Below are 20,871 nucleotides of genomic sequence, written 5' to 3'. Positions count from 1 at the left end.
ACTGTTTAGGAGCAAAAGGAGAACTGTGGCTCTTTAGTCCTGCCTGGGAAGTCTGTCATCATATCCTTGTAAAACATGTTAAAGAAAAGGGAACATGTAAGCTCTTTAGAAACTCTTTCTTGCTTTATAAACAACAGACATCTTATGATGATAGTTTTACTTTTCATTTGGACAAGTAAAGGATGCAAAGGTGTACATGCACCTGACTCTTCTTTTATGAACCCTCTAGAAATTAGTAAAAACTGTAAGAGTATATTTGGACTTTGTGAAAAACAACTATGATTCAGAACTGAAAGCATACAGTCTGGTATTTTCTCAGAGCAAACTTACTTGTATATTTAGAAACCCCCAGAGCAGGATTTATAATTGAAATCTGCAGGAAACACTCAGGATTGGTATTGTAAATATCATGCTAAAATGATAGATTACGTCTCCAGGGCTTCGGCCTCTGTCACTTATTCATTAGATGGCCTTGTCTAGTGAGGAGGAAATATTTATCATTGACTTGGATGTAATTGTTCTATAACAGTACAACAGCAATGTAAAAGTGTTAAACTTAGAATTTTAAACCTGTCTTATTTGTGTTGGTTAGTTTGTTTATAGTCTTTTCTTCTAGATCTTTCTCCCTCCTTTTTTTGAATAGTTTTATACTGTGCTGCATTCAAGAGCATTACATACACCATTCTCACAGTCCTTGACTTTCCAGAGAGTCAAGCACACTTGGCTGCAGAGGTAGATAAGATAATTGACTCCTGAGTCTGAAATCATAGGCTAATTACATCCCCTGAAACTATTGCCACTTTGTAATATAGAGTTACCCAAACTGTCCTCTCTCTCCTTCCTTCTAGAATACTCTGAAGGGGAATCACTTTTCTATATTGTGAGTCCAAGAGACGTCGTCATAGCCAAGGAACGAGACCAGGATGATCATATCGACTGGCTCCTTGAGAAGAAGAAATATGAAGTAGTTTTGATTTTACTTTCTCGAAAGTATTGACTTGTTTGAACATAGAAAGAGAAAAGATTCTTATAGTAAATCTTTCATATTGAGTTAGTGTGCTCCAAAACCAAAAATATGTTACATTCTCTTTTTCTCTCAGAAATGAGAGAACAAAAAGCATGCAGTCTGTTTGGCCGGCTTTTCTGTTAAGGTGTGGGTTGGGGAAGCATAATTGGTTCAGAGAAGGGGGAGTCAAACAGAACTAATGTATTAAAGCTTTTGTGATATTTTTCCTGAAGTCATTAAAATAGAATAAACTTTTCAGAGTTTTTTCTTTGAATATGTTAATAAAATTGATTATTTTACCCTTATTTTGTGTATAAGGAAAGATACCAGATTTATTCTTACTTACAATGGTTTGAACTAATTTGGGTGGAATGATGCTGCCTACTTTATTTAGCCATGGTTTCAACAAGATTAAGTAGACAATGTACCAACATGAATGATTTTAGTATTAGAACAACATTTTATACAACTGTAATAGCTATCAAGATATTTCCTTTCTTAGAATGACTCTGGATGCTTTTGTGTGCCTATCAGCAGAAAGCAACAGTATCCAGTTTATGTGAAAGGACTAATTTGTAAAGTGGAGACCAGTTGTTATTAATACCTCATATATAATACAGCTGTTACCATATTGTGTTGGATTAAGTAATATTTTAGTGTTTCTTATATTTATTTACTTAGTTCCTTACTTGTAGATGTGTGTATATCTGTATGGATGTATGCATATGTATGTATAGGTGTTTATATTTTTTATATGTATAGAGGCCAAAAGATGGTATGGTCTGCCCTCTACCACTCTCTGCCGATTCTTTTCTCGAGGCACTGCTTTTGCTAAATCCAGTGGTCAAGTTTTCTCTGCTAGGCTGAAAGCCAGCAAGTCTAGCTCTCCTGTATCACTACTCACAGAGCTGGGATTATAGGCATTTGGAGAGACACTGATTTGTTACTGGGTGTTGGGATCTTAACTCAGCTCCTCGTGATTGTAAAGCATGCACTCTTAACTGCTGAGCCATCTCTCCAGCCCCTAGACTATCATTTTATGTAATTAGTTTATATGTTAAATATTTATGTTAAACTGATACTAGTGTTTGGAAATATAAACATAATGTGATTTCTATAAGCTTAATTGTAGACATTAAGACATATGTATGTTGTTAGCCTTTATTGAAACATAAATGAAAAGTGCCCTTTGTCTTTCACCGTCTTCAGAGTTAGGATGACAAATATCCTTTTGTGCTTGAGTTCTAAGAGATTTTGTTACTTTGATTTGTTTATGAAATGTGATTCCAGGATATTAATACAGGAGTGAATTCAAGTGAAAATGAAAAAAAATGTTCATTTTGGTTGAATATCTTTAGGTTGAATTCCATGAAGTTCATTCAACCTTAATATTAAAAATCCAAGTACCTTAAGCAATGGTTACAAGAAAATGAGGTTCTATTTGAGTGGTTCAGAAGTCAAAACATAATATAGTTTATAACTGCACTTGCTTTCTCTCACATTCACCCCCATTTTTTTCTCCTTGTTTTCCCCTATGGCCCTTATCACAATGCTTGTGTAATCATAGGAAGCTCTGATGGCAGCTGAAATTAGCCAAAGGAACATTAAAAGACATAAGATTCTGGTAAGTGCAGCATCATTAATTTGAAACCTGACTGTTCTTACTAATGTTTAAGAAACTGATTTGAAAAGAACAAGATCAGGTTCTTTGTATTTGTTCATAATTTGTTTCAATTAATTCTTTTACCTAGGAGAGCATTCAATTGAGTCAGTTTCTGCTTGTAAACAAGATACTTCAACACCTGCTAGGATGTAGCTTTAGGAAATTTTGAAACTGCATTTGGGCAATGCACTTTCAGTACAAAACTCTCCAGTTGAATGTATGGAAGCCTCTTTAAATCATGTGTAAAATCATATTATCACAAAATGTATCAAGACTGGTCTCTTCAAACTAGATTGCTTTGGTGTGGCCTTGATAACAAATTCAATTGCTTTTGTTATGGAGACTATTCTAGGAAATCAAATACAATCTTATTACATTTTGGACTCAGAAAAGTACAATGTCTAGAAACCTATTTCTCTGCTAAGTGTGACAGTGAATTTTGCAGGCAGAGGCCTGACATGAAATCATATCCTCTACATATGAAGAGTCCTGTCCTTATAACATCGAGTCTATTACTCTTTCTTGACAAATGAATACTAGAAATTTAGCTTTTTATGGCTAGTTGGGTTTCAGTACAAATTTCTTGTATGATTTTGTTTATCCTAAAATTCTCTGTAAAACTACATATTCAAGGCATTAATCCCTAAGGAACACATAAGAGAAACAATAAACAAATAAGGCGAAGAGAAAAAAGCTAGAGATATTTAATTTTTAGGTACAGTTGAGGAGAATATTAATTCTTAAAACTGAAGAGTTTATTCTAAAGGGACACACTACTTAAAACGTGGTTCTGGCTGGGCATTGGTGGCTCATGCCTTTCATCCCAGCACTGGGAAAGCAGAGGCAGGTGGATCTCTGTGAGTTCGAGGCCAGCCTGGTCTACAGAGCTAGTTCTAGGACAGGCTCCAAAGCAATACAGAGAAACCCTGTCTTGAAAAACAAAAACAAACAAACAAAACAAAAAAGAAAGAAAAAACTTGGTTTTGTTTTTGGAGTATGCAGAAGAAAATTTAATCTCATATTACTAACCAGGAGATTAGTCTGTCATGACAGACTAATGCAGAAAGGATCAGAGAGAGAGGCCAGCTGGGAAGAGGATTACTTCAGAGTCCTGGTGTAGTTTGTGTAGCAAGATGAGGTCTGTACAGGACTGTGTAAGTGGAGTCATGCTGGTGGAGTGCTGTTAGCAGCAAATGCATCAGTCGTCCCATGAGTTTGGACGGAGCTGTCCATGGCAGGTGTGTGGTGTTGGAGAACAGAGAATCAGGAATGCTGTCATTTAAGGACTAATGTATATAAGACAAACTGAGATGAAGCAGCAGGCACTGTGTGCTGGGAGCTGAGAGAGAAGTACATTCCAAAGAAGGGAGTGAAATGCTTATGTAGTAGACCGAGCAGGTCAAAAGGCCAGCTCAGCTGGTGATAATATCTTGAATTTTGTACTATGAAAGAATTAGTGTTTATGTTATTTATTCTCATTGTGGTGTAGGGAGTAAAAGTGAGCAGGCAGCTGTAAGACGGAGTTGAGCTAAGACTGAATGGAGGATGGAAAACACACAGTGTGCTCCAGCATCAGATGATGCTTGTAGCATTCATGACAGAGATGTTTTATTTTTATGGCTGTTTTGTTTGTTTGTTTGTTTTTGTTTTTGTTTTCAGACACAGGTTCTCTGTGTAGCCCTGTCTGCCTTGGAACTCATTCTTTAGATCAGGCTGGCTTCAAACTTATAGAGATAAGCCTGCTTCTGCCTTTCCAGTACAGTTTTAAGGTCATGCACTACCAATGCCCAGCAAGATAGACACTTAAAAATGTTTGTGCTGGGGAGGTGGTGGGGGAAGAATGAATAGAGTTGGCATTCATAGTACAGAGGAGGAGGAAGTGTACAGAATGAGTGACCTGAGCATTAGGGGCTTTGGCTCCCCTGGTGAAAGGGCCTCTGAGATGGTTTAGGGTGCTTGTCACCAAGGTTAAAGACCTAAGTCCAATCTCTGGTACCCACATGGTAGAAGGAAAGAACCAACTTGCACAAAATGTTCTCTGACCTCTACTAAAGTCGCTGGACTATCTAGTCTTAGGTTGTTGGTCAATTGAGCAGTATCAAGTGTGGGTTTCATCTCATGAGTGGACCTTAATTCAAATCAGATATCGGTCGGTTACTCTCACAAGCTTTGTGCCATCACTGTCCTAACACATCTTTCAGGCAGGACCACTGTAGATTGAAGGGTTTGTAGCTGGTTTGGGGTTTATTTTTTTCCCTTTGATAATGTGCAGAGTACTTTCTGATACCAAGAACACTATCTAGTATGGGTCATGGCTTTATGTGAACACCATCTCTATTTCTCCATGTTCAATGAGCTGTATAGGTGTTGGCTTCAGCTAGTTTGTGGAGAACAGCTTGGAAACAGTCTGAATTATTTGGAGTTCCCATAAGAACCTTTTTGGCTGCAAACTCAATTAGATATAACCCACTCCTGGTACTAAAAACTTAATTTGATAATGAGAGATGTTCAGTTGGGGCTCAGTCTCCCCTATTATTTGAAATTTTGTATCCCCTTTATATATGTATAATGTTAGGAAACTTCTACTGTATTAGGTTTCCGTTACTACCACCCAAATGGCCCTTGATTTTAGCCGTCTGCTTCCATGTCCCCTTTAGTATGACAACCTGCCACTTCATTTTTCTTGCATGCCTTAGACTTCTGTGGAAGAGGTCACATTTATCAGAAGACATTGGAAAACACACACCTTTCTATCCCGTGATAACTTTAGGCTGTTTCTAGTATCAGAGACTTCCTCTGTAGAGCATATCTAAGGGTAATAAGTTAGAAGATTTTCACATGAAAGCCAGGTTCAAATGTTAAAACTTTGAATATTAAAATTTATATAAAACAAATATAAGTGCATTAAATATAAGTGTGCTGAAATGTAATATTACCCAAGCTATGACACAAAGAAGTTTGGGCTGTAGTTCTCACATGATCCCCAAGTCCTGTCTGCTCAGAAACTGACACACAACTCTTGGGTTGTTTTATTTGCCTTACTAATTTACTTCATTTGCCATTCTGTAGGATATTGGGTTGGCATATGTAAACCACCTGGTGGAAAGAGGAGAATATGACATGGCTGCACGGTAATAACAACATCCTCACAGTTATTTAGGGCTGGTAACAACAAATATAAGTTATTCTTTCTAATTGAAAAGGTCTGTTGTAAGACATGAGCCTTCTGCACAGAATTAAAGGACTGTCCAGATTAGCAGGAGTGTAGTGTCAGCCTGTACCGCATAACCCCAGTCCTACTTTCCACAGCACAGCACACATTGGGCAGGCAGACTGCTTATTGGCCTCTCTGAACGAGAATGTCTTTTCCATCACTATGTAGAGAGTAAGCAGACTTGTCCACAGCTTTCACTTTGTGAGCCCTCCAGTTTCTAGGGCCAATTGTGTTACATATGCCTTTGGAAGACATCTAAAACAAGTACTTCTGCATATATCCCAAGGATAATGGCTCTTCACAAAAGTGTGATAGCTAAATGGAAATGATAAAGCTTGTGAGATTGCCTTCAGCCCTGCCCTTATTGCCCTGAGATTGAAACTCAGCCCTGTAAATTATGTGGTAGGCTGGGAATCTGATTTTCCGAAGTCTGTTTTTCACCTCCTTGTTTAAAGCTGAGTAGGAAGGCGTTGGCATTTGGGATATGGTGAGTTTTCCTTTAGAAAGCCCAAGCTAGTAGTACTTTCTGAATAAATAGCAAAGTTGGGGGAACTCCTAGTCTTCTGAAAGATCTACATTTTTCTGTAGTATTTGTTATAGTTTTCATGATTTCCATTAACTCCATATACAGTCAGATGAGAAGTGGTGACACCATGTTCATTGACAATGGAACCACATCAAAGCTCTGGGGAAAGCTTTACCTAAACCACTGGGGAAATGTGTACTTACACTCTTTATTTTTATTACATTTTATTTTTTCCTGGGATGTTCTTGCTGCCAGAAAATGCCAGAAAATTCTTGGGAAAAATGCAGCCCTCTGGGAATATGAAGTTTACAAATTTAAAGAAATTGGACAGCTCAAAGTAAGCGATTTTAACTTAACCCTTAATTTTTGCATTATAGTTTATTAAAATAGACAAATCAATTATTGGTTGGTAAGTATGTATTTTCTTGAAAGAAGAATTAAATGTTATATTTTGTTTGTATCAAACGGATACATATCTGCCATGTTTCTTGTGTGGTTCAGGTGTTATGTATAGGCGTGTTCATCTTCCTTTTAGTGACTTGGGAATAGTTGTAATTCTATCTAATAGATTTTACAGTGTAACACTTTTTAAATTTACTCAAGAATTAATTTATTCTTTATTTTTATTTTTACTTTTGTTGTGTTCATCTGGAACCAGGGGCTTCAAAAATAACAGACGAGTGCTGTTACACTTAGGTCACTCTCGGTGCATGGGTAATCTGTCACGTGCAGGAGGACAGATGAAAATATTTGACTGTAGCTCTGATGAGAAATTTTACCACTTTATTTTAATCTTTTCAGTGGGGCCACAACATATATACCAGTCAGTTTTATATTTCTTTAAAGGGATTTTCATCATCTGCGAGCCTTTTGAATACCCTACTGAAATTAAGACTATACTGTTAAATTAATATTATTGTTTAAAGTTGGCTTATAAAGAAATGGGATTCGTTGTAGCATTTTAATACATTGTGGCAAGTTTGCTTCATAATATGATTGAATTTTTAAAGGATTAATTGATATATTACTTCTAATATAAGGAAAGTTAAAAGGAAATATAAAATAACTGTTATTTAGATATTCATTAATTAATCAGGAAAAAAAAAGAATGAAGGTTAATGAGATCACTTTTGTACTTTTGTTGCACATACACAAAAACACATACACATACAGACAGACATACACATAAAGACACACATACAAAGACACACACACCACTCTCTTTAGAATATTGTAGCTTTCTGTTAGGTAATAGAGTTTATTTGAATCTTTTCTGGATGTTCCATTATATCCTGATACCTTAAATTTTTAAGGTTAAAACTATACTTTTATGTTGTCTGCCCATTCGGGATGCAGCTGTCATACCACTCCTGAAAGGACCCTGTCCCTCCCTTCCTAGGCAATCAGTCCTTATTTACCAAGAGGGGATCCAGTCCTGAAACCCCTCATCTATGAAATGATCTTACACGAATTTTTGGAAAGTGATTATGAGGTAAGAAATTCTCACATGATCATGGTTTGTTCTCTGTGTATGTTGCAAAGTCTAGAAATATGACTTTTTCATCCTTTCACATTGATGTTACATGGATTTGATGCAAAAGTTATTTAAATTATGTCATCAAAATTACTCTACTAATTTATGTCCTATCTGACCATGGCTGAAGGAAATCAACCTGCCTTGACACTTAGGCTTGGAGATTTTCTCCTGCATTATTGTCATGTCTGTATCATGAATACTACTGAAAAAGCTAGAAACAATTGTTATTGTCATTAAGTTACATAAATGATCTTAAATATTATTTTCCATTTTTCCCAGTGTGTCATTTTAAATGATCAAGTAACGCATCAAGTAGCAGTGTTCCACAGAAACTGTTGGCCAAAATTATATCTGTGAAAAATCTGGGCTGCTAACAGAACACTAAAGATCAGGTTTCAAAAGACAAAAACAAATAAAAGAACCCTAAGTCCAGTAGTGTACACTTGGGGAAGGGGTAAAGAGCAAGAGACTGAATTAAAACCCAAATGCAATCACACTAGCACACTATGCAGTGTTTTTTTCTGCTCTTCTCCTTTGGTTAGGGCTTTGCCACATTGATCAGAGAGTGGCCTGGAGATCTGTATAACAATTCAGTGATAGTTCAAGCAGTTCGAGACCACCTGAAGAAAGACAGTCAGAACAAGATTTTATTGAAGACACTGGCAGAATTGTGAGTATGTTTTAGTTCTTGCCATCTCAGAGTGGTGAGGATGCCTTTTCATTTTCGTGTATCACTCTTCACTGGAAACCTTTTTCTAAGTCTCAGATGAGTAACTAGAAGATGAATATGTGGCACTGCCTTATCATGTGATTTGCCAGAGGAGTGGGGTGGTGTGGGTCCTGGTGAGATGGAAGGGTACCAAGCTCCCTCAGGCTCTCCCTGTGAGCCAGGCTCTGGATTCTGTTCTTCTTAAGTTTGCAAACCTGTTGCTTTTTCTGCAGCAGGATCTTTATCTGTACAGTTACAGGTCATACTTCGTTATAGGGATGCTTTCAAACTTTCTCAGCAAGAGAGTCTGATGAATGTTTTCCTTTTATTGGGTGCTTCCATCTGGCTTTCTGCCATGTATAAGATGCAGAGATAAGCTAGAATGGCAAGGAGCCTCAGTGTAGGGCACTGGTTAGGATACTATAGAGCAGTCCAAGAAAGAAGACCTGCTGCACCTCTCCTTCGCACCCAAAAACTTCAGATTTTGTTGAAGTCTGACAGAAGAACCCATGACAGCCTGGACATCAGGCCACATTAGACTTAGCACAGAGGAGGTCATGATTGTGACATTCTAAATTAGACCACTCATTGTCTTCTATCAGAAGCATTTTTCTGGAAACCCCTGGACTTTGTAGCATGGTTAATAGTGAACAGCAGGATGATTTCTGTCCAACTGGCTTTCCCTCAACTGCATGGACTTAGTTTGAGAACATGTTTCAAAGGAAAAATATATTTCAGCTTTATACAAGCCTCCTCCAAAAGTTCTGGAATATAACTCATTTGTCAGCTGAACACTGCTTATAAAAATTCAAATTGGTTCCTCTATTACACAAAAGGAGTATCTCCTTCATTTTGGACCATAAGTTCAAAATATGGACTTTGAGGCTGAGACCACAAGAAGGAACATTTATTACTTGAATATTATTTATTTTTTTCAAATTTGGTGAGAGGAAAGCCAGGGCTCTGTAAAAGAGTACATAGGAACCATGTGTTTTTAAATCTCAGTGAATACTTCCCCTAGTAAAGTTAATTCTTCTATTTGAACAACTGTTTTAGTCTTTAATATTATGAAACATATTCTGTGTATTTTAATTATAACTGCTAATGAATATTAATTTTTTATTGCCAGGTACACCTATGATAAAAATTATGGCAATGCTCTGGAAATATACTTAACATTAAGACATAAAGATGTTTTCCAACTGATACACAAGCATAATCTTTTCAGCTCCATCAAGGATAAAATAGTTTTATTAATGGATTTTGATTCAGAGGTAACATGATTCTTATTTCTGCATATTAACTGTTCAAAGGTGTAATCAGTGGCTACCTGTCAAAGTGAATCACATACTTGACCATATGCTGGCCATGCTTAGAACCCTCTAATTTATAATGCATGTTATTTTAGCAGTTGGCATTCTGGAAGCATTTCTTTGCATAGTTATTCTGAGGACGCCATTGTAGCTTAATGTCAGGCTCTTTTTTGTGCTGTTGGTTGGAGGGGGGCTGGGGATCAAACTCAAGGTTTCATACATAGTAAGCACTGGTTCTTCCACGGAGCTGTATCTAAAACACTGGTGTAGTGCTTTATGAGAGGACTTTGTGCTATTTTAACAATTCATATAATTCATAAGAACAGGAAGGGAAAGAGGAAGAGAGGAAAGAATAGAGGAAAGGAGGAAGGGGGAGGGAGGGAGGAAGGAAAGAAGGAACGAACAAATGAACGAATGAAGGAAGGATAAACCTAGGCCTATACTTTGGCTTATTGAACTATCTTAGTCTGTGTCTCAATGTGAAAATTTAAACGAATTTCTGTTTAGCCCCTGTCCTAGTTTGATTTTTATTTGTGGTGATAAAGCAACTTGGGAGGGAAAAGTTGACATGGTTTACATATCCTCTGTCACATTTCATTGAGGGAGGCCAAGGCAGGAACTCAAGGGATGAATCTGGAATCAGGAGCTGAAGCAGAAACTGTGGAAGAGCTGCTCACTGCCGTGCTCCTCCTGGCTCTCTCAGAGTCTTCTAATCTCCTCCACAGCTCACAAGAGGGCTCACAAAGTGAAACAGCCAGTCTCTCTCTAGTTCTGTCTCCCCTTTCTCTTTCCCTTTCTCTCTCTCTCCATCTCTCTTCCTCTCCTATCTCTCACTTTCCCTTTCCTTACTACTCCCCCTCTCCCTGTCCCTCTCTCCCTCTCCCCTCCCCATTTGTAAAAAGAATCTAATTAAAAGTAGTAATGATTGGAAATGATGCTCATAAAAACTGAGGCTCTTATTTGGGAAATAAATTATAAAGTGCTCTCTACAAGCCCCAGGAGGACGAAGACATTTCCACATGGTACACCACACTTAAGGATAACCTGTGCAGTAGTGCTCTTCACAGCAGCTTGTTCCCAGAGATGTTCAGCCTCCTTTCATGCTGTAAGTCTAGTCAGTAGGGACCACAGAGAATCATGTAGTTCCCTGGCAGTTCATGCAGGGGCTCTGATTATAAGGAAGCAGGCGATTAAAGAAGGGATGGAGATGGCAGCATGGGGATAGGCAAACTTCCCTGTATCTCCAATAGAATGCTGAGAAGTGTGGAAAGGCAGTGGGGCATCACAGTGGTGGTAGAGTATAGAAGACAAGGTAAACACAGACATGTGAGGTGCTAGGTGATGAGAAATCCTGCAGACTCTAACCCAGAGCACTGAACAAAACAGCAAGAAAGGGGACAAGGTCCCCCTTGCAGATACTCCACATCTGCAAACAACAGAGAGAAGGAAGTCTTCAGAAGCAAAATTATAGAAGACCTATAAGCTACATGGAGAAGACACTAGGAAAAATAACCAAGAGACAGGCATTAATATACACTTTCTAGTAGTGACTTGATATTAATGGGCATAACTCTCCAGTCAAAAGACAGACTAGGGCTGGTAAGATGGCTCAACAGGTAAAGACACTTGCCACCAAACCTGACAACCTGAGTCTCATACTTGGGACCCACATGGTGGAATGAGTGAACCAATTCCTGGAAGTTAACCTCTCACCTACACACACACATATCCACATGCATGAACACACCCTTGTAAACAAAGCTAAGTAACAAAAATTCTATAAAATAACCCACAAACTAGAATGTTGGATTAAAGCAGTACCCATCTACTTGTTATCTGCAAACAAATATACCTTAAGTGAAAAGACAAATAGAACCTTAGGCTGAAAAGATAGAAAAAGATATTCCAAGCAAATAAAACTTAGAAAATAGGTAGGTGATGCTATTCTAATGTCTAACAAAATAAACTTAGAACTAAACAATAAAAATAAAGTCAGTTCCTATTCCGGGGCATCCATGAGGAAGGCTAACAGTTTTGAACATCTGCCATGAACATTGCTTCATGAAACAGCCTGGATGCAAAGGAACAATTTGACAGGCACAGTAAAAGTGGGTAATTTCTGTGTCTCACTCTTTAAAATAAACAGGTCTTCCTGACAAAATATTACAAAAACAAACAGAGGCAAGAAGTAAATGACATAGAACAAAAGGACTTCTCAAAAATCTATAGAATTTCCACATGTGTGCTACAGAATATACATTCTCAGCAGTCATGGAACTTTTTTAAGCAAACCACACTTTATAGCATAAAGCATGTCTTAACAGATACAAGGAAATTGAAACAATTTATTCTATCTGATCACAGTGGAATAAAACTAGACATCAATAAAATACAGACCCTACAAGCTTATGAAGATTAAATAACACATTATTGAATAATGACTAGAGTACCACAGAAATCAGGAGGGAAAATGATTGCCCTAGAATCAAATGAAAATGAAAACATAGCTTATCAGAACATGGGGGATACAATGAAAGTAGTCTAAGAGGGAAATTTATATGAATAGGTACTTACATTAAAGACACCAGAGATCTCAAATAAATAACTTAATGATTCATTCCAAGGTTCTAGAAAAATGATTAGAAGCCAAACCCCAAATCAGTAAATGGAAAAAATAAAAAAGACTACAGGAAAGTGCATCTGGAGACAGCTTAGTGGTTAGTTGTATTCATGGCAAGGGCCTAGGTTTATTTCTCAAAACCCACATGTAAGTTCACAACTATCTCTAACTCCAGTTCATGGAATCCAGTGCCCACTTCTTTTTTCCGTGGGCACTGTACACATAGTGCTATGTGTGTGTTGATTTCATTCCTGGAATACAAGAATGGTTCAATAAAGGTAACACATTATGTGTTGACAAACTCTAGGAAAGAAATCACAACCTCAGCAGAGTTGGTAGAGAAAACTAACCTAGGAAGGCATATGAAAAAATCTCAGGTTCCACTCTAATAAAACAAAAAATATAAGAAACATAGCTTACCATAATAAAGATTTAGTACAATAGAACTATAACCAACATACTAGAAAGGAAAAAAATTCCAAAGAAAAGTTGAGTATAAGAGAAAGATCTGTAAGTTCTCCAGTGGGTATAGTGCTTGGAGTCTTAGCCAGAACAATAAGACAAGGAAATAGAAGGGATTAGAATAAAGGACAGGGGAAAGAGAAAAGCATTCCTATCTACAGGCTTGTGCCTTGATGTAAGAGATCCTGAAGATGCCACCAGAAAACTCTTAAATCAACACTTTCAGGAAAATAGCAGGATCCAAAAATCAACGTGCAAAACTCAGTAGCCTCCCTATATACCAATAACAAACATTCTGAGAAATAAGTAAAAAAAAAATAAATAAATAAAAATCATAATACCCCTCCCAAGTACCTTGGAATTAAATCTAATGAAGAATGTAAAAGACCTCTTGTCTTAGTCGATGCGATGAAGTGATACCCCGACCATGGAAACTCATATAAAAAAAGCATTTAATTGGGGCTTGCTTACAGTTTTATAGGTTTAATCCATTGTCCTCAGGGCAGGGAAAATGGCAGCATGCAGTCAAATGTGGTAACTGAGTTCTACAACTCTGTCCACACTAGGTCTGGTTTAGGCCCTTGAAATCCTAAAGCCCATCCTCAATGACACACGTTCTCCAGTAAGTCCACACCTACTCCAATAAGGCTACACTCCTAATCCTTCTCTGGTAGTGCCACTCTGTGAAACATTCAAATAGATGAGCTTCTGGGGCCATTTTTGTTCAAGCCATCACACCTCTAGAATGTGAATTTCAAAGCACCCAAGAAAAGACTAGATGATGAGAAGACCTTGCCTGCTCTCTTGAATCTGAAGAATTGCTATTGTAAAGGGTGCTGTTTGCTGTGATAACTGATAGAGGGCATTTCTATAAAACTGAAGTGGGAAGACCCACTATATAAACGGGTAGTGTTGTTTTGAGGATCAGAGCCCTGAACTAAATCAAAAGTAAACCATGAACTATACACAGACATTCATTTCTATTTCCTCTCTACAGCCTTCAATTTTATCATCTAAATTTCACCATGGGGTGGGGTGGGGCAACAGTCCTGGTGACATTGTAGCCTGTAAAGGACTCAATAGCCCAGAAAATTAGTCTAGCCAATGTAGAATCAACATGACCCAGCTCCCCCACTCCTGCAAATATACCTAAATGGCCCTATGTCAACATTCCACCGAGATACTGTCTTGTTTCTTGCTGTACTATATATAGTAGTCACATTAAGAGACTCTGTTTAGGTTTCTGTCAACAGATAAAATGATAAAAATGTGGTATATATTCACAATGAAGTTTTATACAGCCGTAAAGAACAAAATTGTATCATTTGCAGGGAAGTGAATGGAGCTGGAGATCATGTAAGCAAAATAAGTCCCAGAAAGACAAATCATGTTTTCTTTTGTGGAGAAATCATATTTTCTATTGTGTGAATCTTACATAGTCTTGAAAGTAAAATTAAAACTGAGACCATCTGATGTAGAGGTACACACTGAGTTGGAGGCCAGCTAGTCTACATATCAAATTCAAGGCAAGCCAGGTCTACATAGTGAAACCCTGTCTCAAAAGGAAAAAAAGAAAAGAAAAGAAAAGAAAGAAAGAAAGAAAAAGAGAAGGAAGGAAAACCGAGTGAAGCAATGGACTATTAAGAGAAGTAGAAGAGAGTATGGGAGGTGGATGCAATCAAAGTTTGTGGAATGCTTGTATGATCATCTTTTGAAACCCATTCCTCAGTATGGTGGATATGCATTAATAAAAAGTATGAGATGCTTATATAAAGTCTAGTGACAGGGTGAGTGCTCAGCTAGTGAAGGCACCTGTCACCAAGTCTGAAGACCTGAGTTTAATCCTTCAGATCCTCATAGAGAAAGGAGAGAATCTACTCCCACAAGTTGTCCTCTGAGGCATGCATGCATGTGCATATGTGTGCACGAACACACACACACACACACACACACACTCACACGTAATTGAGAAGTCTTAATTACATTCCCCTTATCCATTTTCTCCTGTGTCTTGAAAGTCTAATTAGCATATGCACCTGTGGGAAAGAGATTGCTGAGCTGAAACTAATTGCTAGTCAGAGAATTTAAGCTAAAGTTAAGATTTCATAGTTTTCAAGTTAGAAAAGATCTTTGGAATAATAAAACACATAATATTTATATAACAAAAATATCATTTGGAACAGACATCAAGGTGGTAATAGCAAGACCCAGTTATTCTATTTGGTGGGCTGTTGCCCTACCTCTGTCATAAACTAATAAATGTTTTATGAATGGGATAGATGGTATAGAAAACTGGAATCCACAGATTTTATATATTTGGAGAATTGGGGCATTTCACTTACTTTCCTGTAGTTAACCTATTCTTAGAAGGCCAGCCCTTGCTCACTTCTGTGACTGTGGTAATGCGATATTCACCACAGCTTCTGATGATCACATGGGAATTTGTAAACATAGTTGAGACATCAAAGGGCTAGAACATGTTGTCTATTTTGAAGACAGTAGTGGTAAAAATAGAGTAGTGCAGTGGTTTAACAAAACACACTGACCTCAGACTGAGACACATTTGAATTTGTATTTCTCAGCAAATAGCATGTAGAGAGTCTTTTCTGCCCCACCAGCCAGCTCTCAAACCACACAGAGACTTGTTATTAGTTATGAAAGCTCAGCCAATGCCTTAGACTTGTCCCACTAGCTCTTAAAACTTAAAATAACCTGTTCTATTTATCTATGTGTTGCCACATGACTGGTGGCATTTACCTGCATGTCTTGCTCTTTCTCCGTCTGGCTGGTGATTCCTTTCTTCTTCCCAGCATCCTCTCTGCCTCAAAATTCCTACCTAGCTATTGGATGTTAAGGTTTTTTAAAAGCCAATCACAATGACACATATTTACAGTGTACAAAAAGATTATTTTACAACATGAAGCTTAGTGCTTCGTAAGTGTAAGAAATAAACCTTTGACCTGTAACTGTGATACTGCATTTTGTTTAGTGTTCTTGTGTGGCAGACAAGTGACTATGGTTGTGTTTGTATTTCAGAAAGCTGTTGACATGCTTTTGGACAATGAAGATAAAATTTCAGTGAGTCTTTTTATATGTAATAGACCTGTTCTCTGTTGCTAATAACACACCACAGACAAGAGGAAAGGGGTTACTTTGGTTTATAGTCTGGTCCAAGATCAAGAAGCTGCATTTGGTGACGGCCTTCTTGCTGACAGAGTGGCAGGTCAGTGTAGGCTGTTGCACACCAGGAAACAGAATGAGCCATGTGAGAGGTCATGTGTGCACCCTGGAAGAAACAAGGCAGATTGAAGTAGCCTGGAAGTAGCCACCTCCTCATTGTTTTATAACTGTATGCTGTCATGAAACCTAAGAGTTCAGTTTAATCCCCTTATATGGTAATCAGTCACCTCCCACTAAACCCTTCTCTGATAGAGTCCCACCATCTTTTAATGATCTTATTAGGAATCAAGCATGGACTCAGGTTTTGGTGGGGAGCAAGGCACATTCAAACCATAGCACGTATTACTAGATGAGTGCCCACAATAAAGTGTATTGGGTAATTTGTCAGTATGGCTTCCTTCTCATAACTGCATTTTAATTTATTTCTTTTTCCTCAGATTAAAAAAGTTGTAGAAGAACTAGAAGATAGACCAGAATTGCAGCATGTGGTGAGCATTAGTCTCCTTTGCCCTTTTAATTCAACAGCAGACAGAGTGCCTGTGTATTGGTGAGGGAGTGTCCATGCGTACAACTTTTCTTAGAGAACACTGCTGAGATTGGACCTTTGATCACAGTGTGCAGAAATTACGAGAATGTGACACATGCTGTGACTCTGTGGCTGGGATTAATCATAGCACAATTGAATTGGGACTTTTAGAAAACTGTATCCTGTTTTGCTGTTCTCTACCATTCTAAGCCTGGGACTAAGCACCTTCTTCTGTAGTTGCTATGTATATGCTATTACATATAATCAGGTCAGAAGTCACAACACAAGCCAGTAGTATATTATAGATACCAAGTCTGGTTATTCTGTATCAAGAACCATAGAGTGACCAAGGAGCAGATTTATAGTTTTTTCTCCTCGCCTACACTGTAGCTAAGCCTACCTCTTCCTTATAGGTTTGATGGCTGTATTATGAAGGGCTCCTTTGATCCCATGTATCTTGTCATCCAGAGAGTAAAGCAGCAGTAGTGTCTTAGTTTGCTTTCTATTGCTGAAACCAAGTACATGTGTTGGTCTTGGTGTGACCACACAGCAGCAGCTAACTCACAGCTTCAGGGAAACTGTTTCTCCTGGTTACATACACTTATGGTCTGAATGTACTTTGTGTGATTGTGTCTTCCTCCTTCTGATGGGTTGTAAGTTTATATTGTATTTAACATTAGCATTGAGTATTCATTTTGGAATATTTCATAAATGAACTCAATCTTTTTAGTAAGTAGAAAGTGAAAAATATTCCCTTAGAGTCCAACTGTATGAAATAACTATTCTCTTTTTATTACTTATTTTTGTTTTCTGATGCCATCAATATAGGTACCACTTAATTGCAAAAGGATTACATTAATCCTATAAAAATGAATATAGGAATGTGTAAGGATTAATTTAGTTCCTGCTATGGGTTCTTTTTTTAACAGTCATGTGCCCCTGTGCCTTTTCATGTAAAAGATTAATTTTAATTTTTGTTTAGGATTAATTAATTAAAATTAAAGATTAATTTTATTTTTTGTGTAAGAATATTTGACTCCCATGTATGTAAGTTGACTGATGGCTTGTTGGTGTGCATGGAAGCCAGAGGAGGATGCCAGATCCCCTGTAACTGCAGGTATGGACAGGTGTAAGCTGCCATGTGGGTGTTAGGAATCCAACCTGGGTCTTCTACAACAGTAGCACTGCTGTTAAGCATGGAGCCATCTGCCCAGCCCCAAGAATAGAATTGTTATCATCTAAGACTGTTACCCGGGCATTTGACTTCAGTGGCAAGATGCTGACATTAAGATTTACCATCACTAATGCTGTGTAGTACTTAGCATAAACCAACCAGGCATGGTTCTTGGTAATGCACAAAGAGAATTGCTTTGACTCAGTGAAGTTTTCTGCAGATGAAAACCCCAAGTCACACAGTGAGTAGGGACTTGTCTAAGTTCACATAGTTGTCAGTGGCAGCCAGTCCAGCCAGGAATCTTCTACAGAGTTTCAGAAGCTGCTCTTCAAGTTGCATTCTCCTCCCCATTCTTCTTCACCTAGAAGTTATTCTTGCTGAAGACCATGTCTCCTAACCTTCATGAAAGGTGTTAACAACAGAGAGTCGTGAACTTAACTGGTTATTTTATTTTTATTCTGATACTGTGGCTTATCTTGTTCCTTTCAGTATTTACACAAGCTCTTCAAGAGAGACCATCATAAGGGACAGCGCTACCATGAGAAACAGATCAGTCTGTATGCTGAATATGATCGGCCAAACCTCCTTCCCTTTCTCCGAGACAGTACCCATTGCCCACTTGAAAAGGTAACCACTGACTCACATTTGGACAAATCAGAAGTAGTTACCACTTTCTAAAGTTATTTGTTGATCTTCTCTCTCTCTGTCTGCTTTCATTCCTGTTCAAGGAAAGGCCACTGTTGAGCCCAGTGGGTTCTGCTGGCCCATTGTTGTGAGACAGGTCCTTTGGGTTAGACTTTGGGGCACAGCAAAGGCATTCTGTGACAGGCTTAATTGGAATAAATATGTAATTCATGGCAATAAATACCAAGCTGAAGTGATACAAAGAATCTGTTTCTCAGAGTTAGAGTGACTCTGGGTAAGTGCCTGAGAAGGGGGACTGCCCAAAGCCAGTGCAGCTGCTGCTGTCAGAGGCCACGTTTGATAAACAGAGGGACAGTCTGTTCTCAGCATTTGCCACTGAGCTTCTGTATTTCTCCAACATGCTTTGTCATGTTGTACCTGCCTCTGCTAGTCTGTCATCCCCACTCAGCAGCAAATGTATTCCTTAGCCTTATAAGTGTCAAGAAAAATACAGCTGCAAACCTGTCTTTGGACCATAATTTATGGATGTGATCTTATAATTTGATGCCATTGTTATAATTTTGTCAGGTTTATAACTGAATGTATGATTTCATACTAAACAACATTCACAAGGTGGCAGTGTGTGTCATTTGAGTGAACACACTGGGGACACAAAGCGGATAAAATTTCACTTACAGTATTTAAAGAAAGATTATCTAGGATATATGAGAATCAAGGCTGGGTAGGTGTCATTGTTTAATTACAGCTGACAAAGTTCCTCTTGCCACCCCAAAGCTGGATCAAGAGAAAGGAAATTAGAATGCTACTTTTGCATCTTTTTTTTTTCACCCGATTTCTGTCAGATATCTTACTTTTCACCTTCGCCATCTAACTCTCTCTCTCTCTCTGTCTCTGTCTCTCTCTCTCTTTCTCTCTCTCTCTCTGTCTCTCTCTCTTTCTCTCTCTCTCTTTTTCTCTCTCTCTTTCTCTCTCTCTCTGAATGTGTATACATGTTTGTCTGTCGCTCATTTTCCCTCTGCTTCTTTTTATCCATCTAGAATCTTTCTACAGGGAACATAGTATCCAAACATTTGAGAATCTAAAATAAGTATTATGCCACATTTGTGTCAATAATAGAAGAATTCTATGTCCTGTAAATACTTTATTTTCTATTTCACTCATTTTTAACTCCCACATTTTTCTAGAATTTCATCATTTTTAAGGAGAATAATGTAAGACAAATCAGTGTAAATTAAACAGCCACTTAGCATAAGTGTTTTCTGTAATGTACCATCCAAGTGTGACTCATTTCTGGCCTCAGTAGTACATATGACTTGAAACACTGTCCTGGCTTCATCCCTATTCTAGACTAAGGAAGTTCTTTCCCTATTTATTTTTTATTTAGATACATTGATCTTTGTGATCAGACCCCACCTCTATTCCTTATTTGGTTTAAATATATAGTCTCTAGGAAAATTCAAGTCAAAAATCAAAATAGCAAGACCAGCTCCTGCTCTTATTTCCAAAGATAGATCACAGAACACAAAGAGATGATTAACTCAAGCTGTTCTTTCTGTGGCTTTGATTCTTATTTTCAAAACTGCCTGAATGACTGGTTGCTTCTACATAACTGCTTTAAATATGCAACCCTGTTAACTTGTTCTGAAATGTTTATGTCTCCTCATTTGAGAGAATACTCATTACAGACCTACTGTGCAGCCAGCATTGTGCTAAGCGCAGGGCTTAACAAGCACATGGTCCCTGCAGAGGGAAATTGAATGACTAATATGATGGGTAGTTGGTTTTTCTAATGATAAAGAATTGTGAAGCCATATCCAGGATGAAGATGGAGGGACACCCAGAATCTGATCCAATGTGAAGTGTGGCAGTACTTGTCTCCCGTCCTTTCTGGAGTCAGGAGTAAGAAATGAGGAGAAATTTTCAGAAAGGGGACACTGTAGAGGTCAGGAAGGATGAGCCACACTAGGATGGCTGGACAAGGCCACCAAGTAGATACTGCAGAAGAATGATCTGTGACATGAGATTTCCCTGGTGAATTGTACCTAGTTCAGGCGCCACCTCTCTGTGGCGGTTACGGGAGAATGGCATGAACTCGGTGTTGATACTCCATGTACACAGTCCTCCCTCTGCACTGTGCCAATAATGGAAAGACATGTGGTCATTTCTTTGTCATCCTTCTTGTGGCCAAGAGGCTGGAGGAGATGTGCTGTCTCTTCTCCTGCTTCTCTGTTTCTTGACTCCTTCTCTGTCTCCTTGAGTAGGGTCATTTCTTGTTACTGTTATCCTCACCTTTGCT

General features: G+C 38.2%; 1 protein-coding gene across 1 annotated transcript in view; it reads left to right on the top strand.

The window, feature by feature from the left end:
- The window catches only part of Vps41 (VPS41 subunit of HOPS complex), a 144,336-nt gene that overhangs the window by 107,993 nt on the left and 15,472 nt on the right, over nt 1-20,871 (top strand). The window contains exons 13-22 of the mRNA XM_051194665.1: nt 849-964; nt 2,574-2,630; nt 5,739-5,800; nt 6,665-6,746; nt 7,809-7,901; nt 8,489-8,616; nt 9,785-9,929; nt 16,087-16,128; nt 16,668-16,718; nt 18,420-18,557. Coding sequence (XP_051050622.1) covers nt 849-964; nt 2,574-2,630; nt 5,739-5,800; nt 6,665-6,746; nt 7,809-7,901; nt 8,489-8,616; nt 9,785-9,929; nt 16,087-16,128; nt 16,668-16,718; nt 18,420-18,557 — 914 coding nt within the window. The remainder of the gene's footprint in view (nt 1-848; nt 965-2,573; nt 2,631-5,738; nt 5,801-6,664; nt 6,747-7,808; nt 7,902-8,488; nt 8,617-9,784; nt 9,930-16,086; nt 16,129-16,667; nt 16,719-18,419; nt 18,558-20,871) is intronic.

The sequence above is a fragment of the Phodopus roborovskii genome, unplaced genomic scaffold (assembly GCF_943737965.1).
Source record: "Phodopus roborovskii unplaced genomic scaffold, PHOROB, whole genome shotgun sequence".
NCBI lineage: Eukaryota > Metazoa > Chordata > Mammalia > Rodentia > Cricetidae > Phodopus > Phodopus roborovskii.
This window is presented reverse-complemented; position numbering and strand designations above follow the sequence as displayed.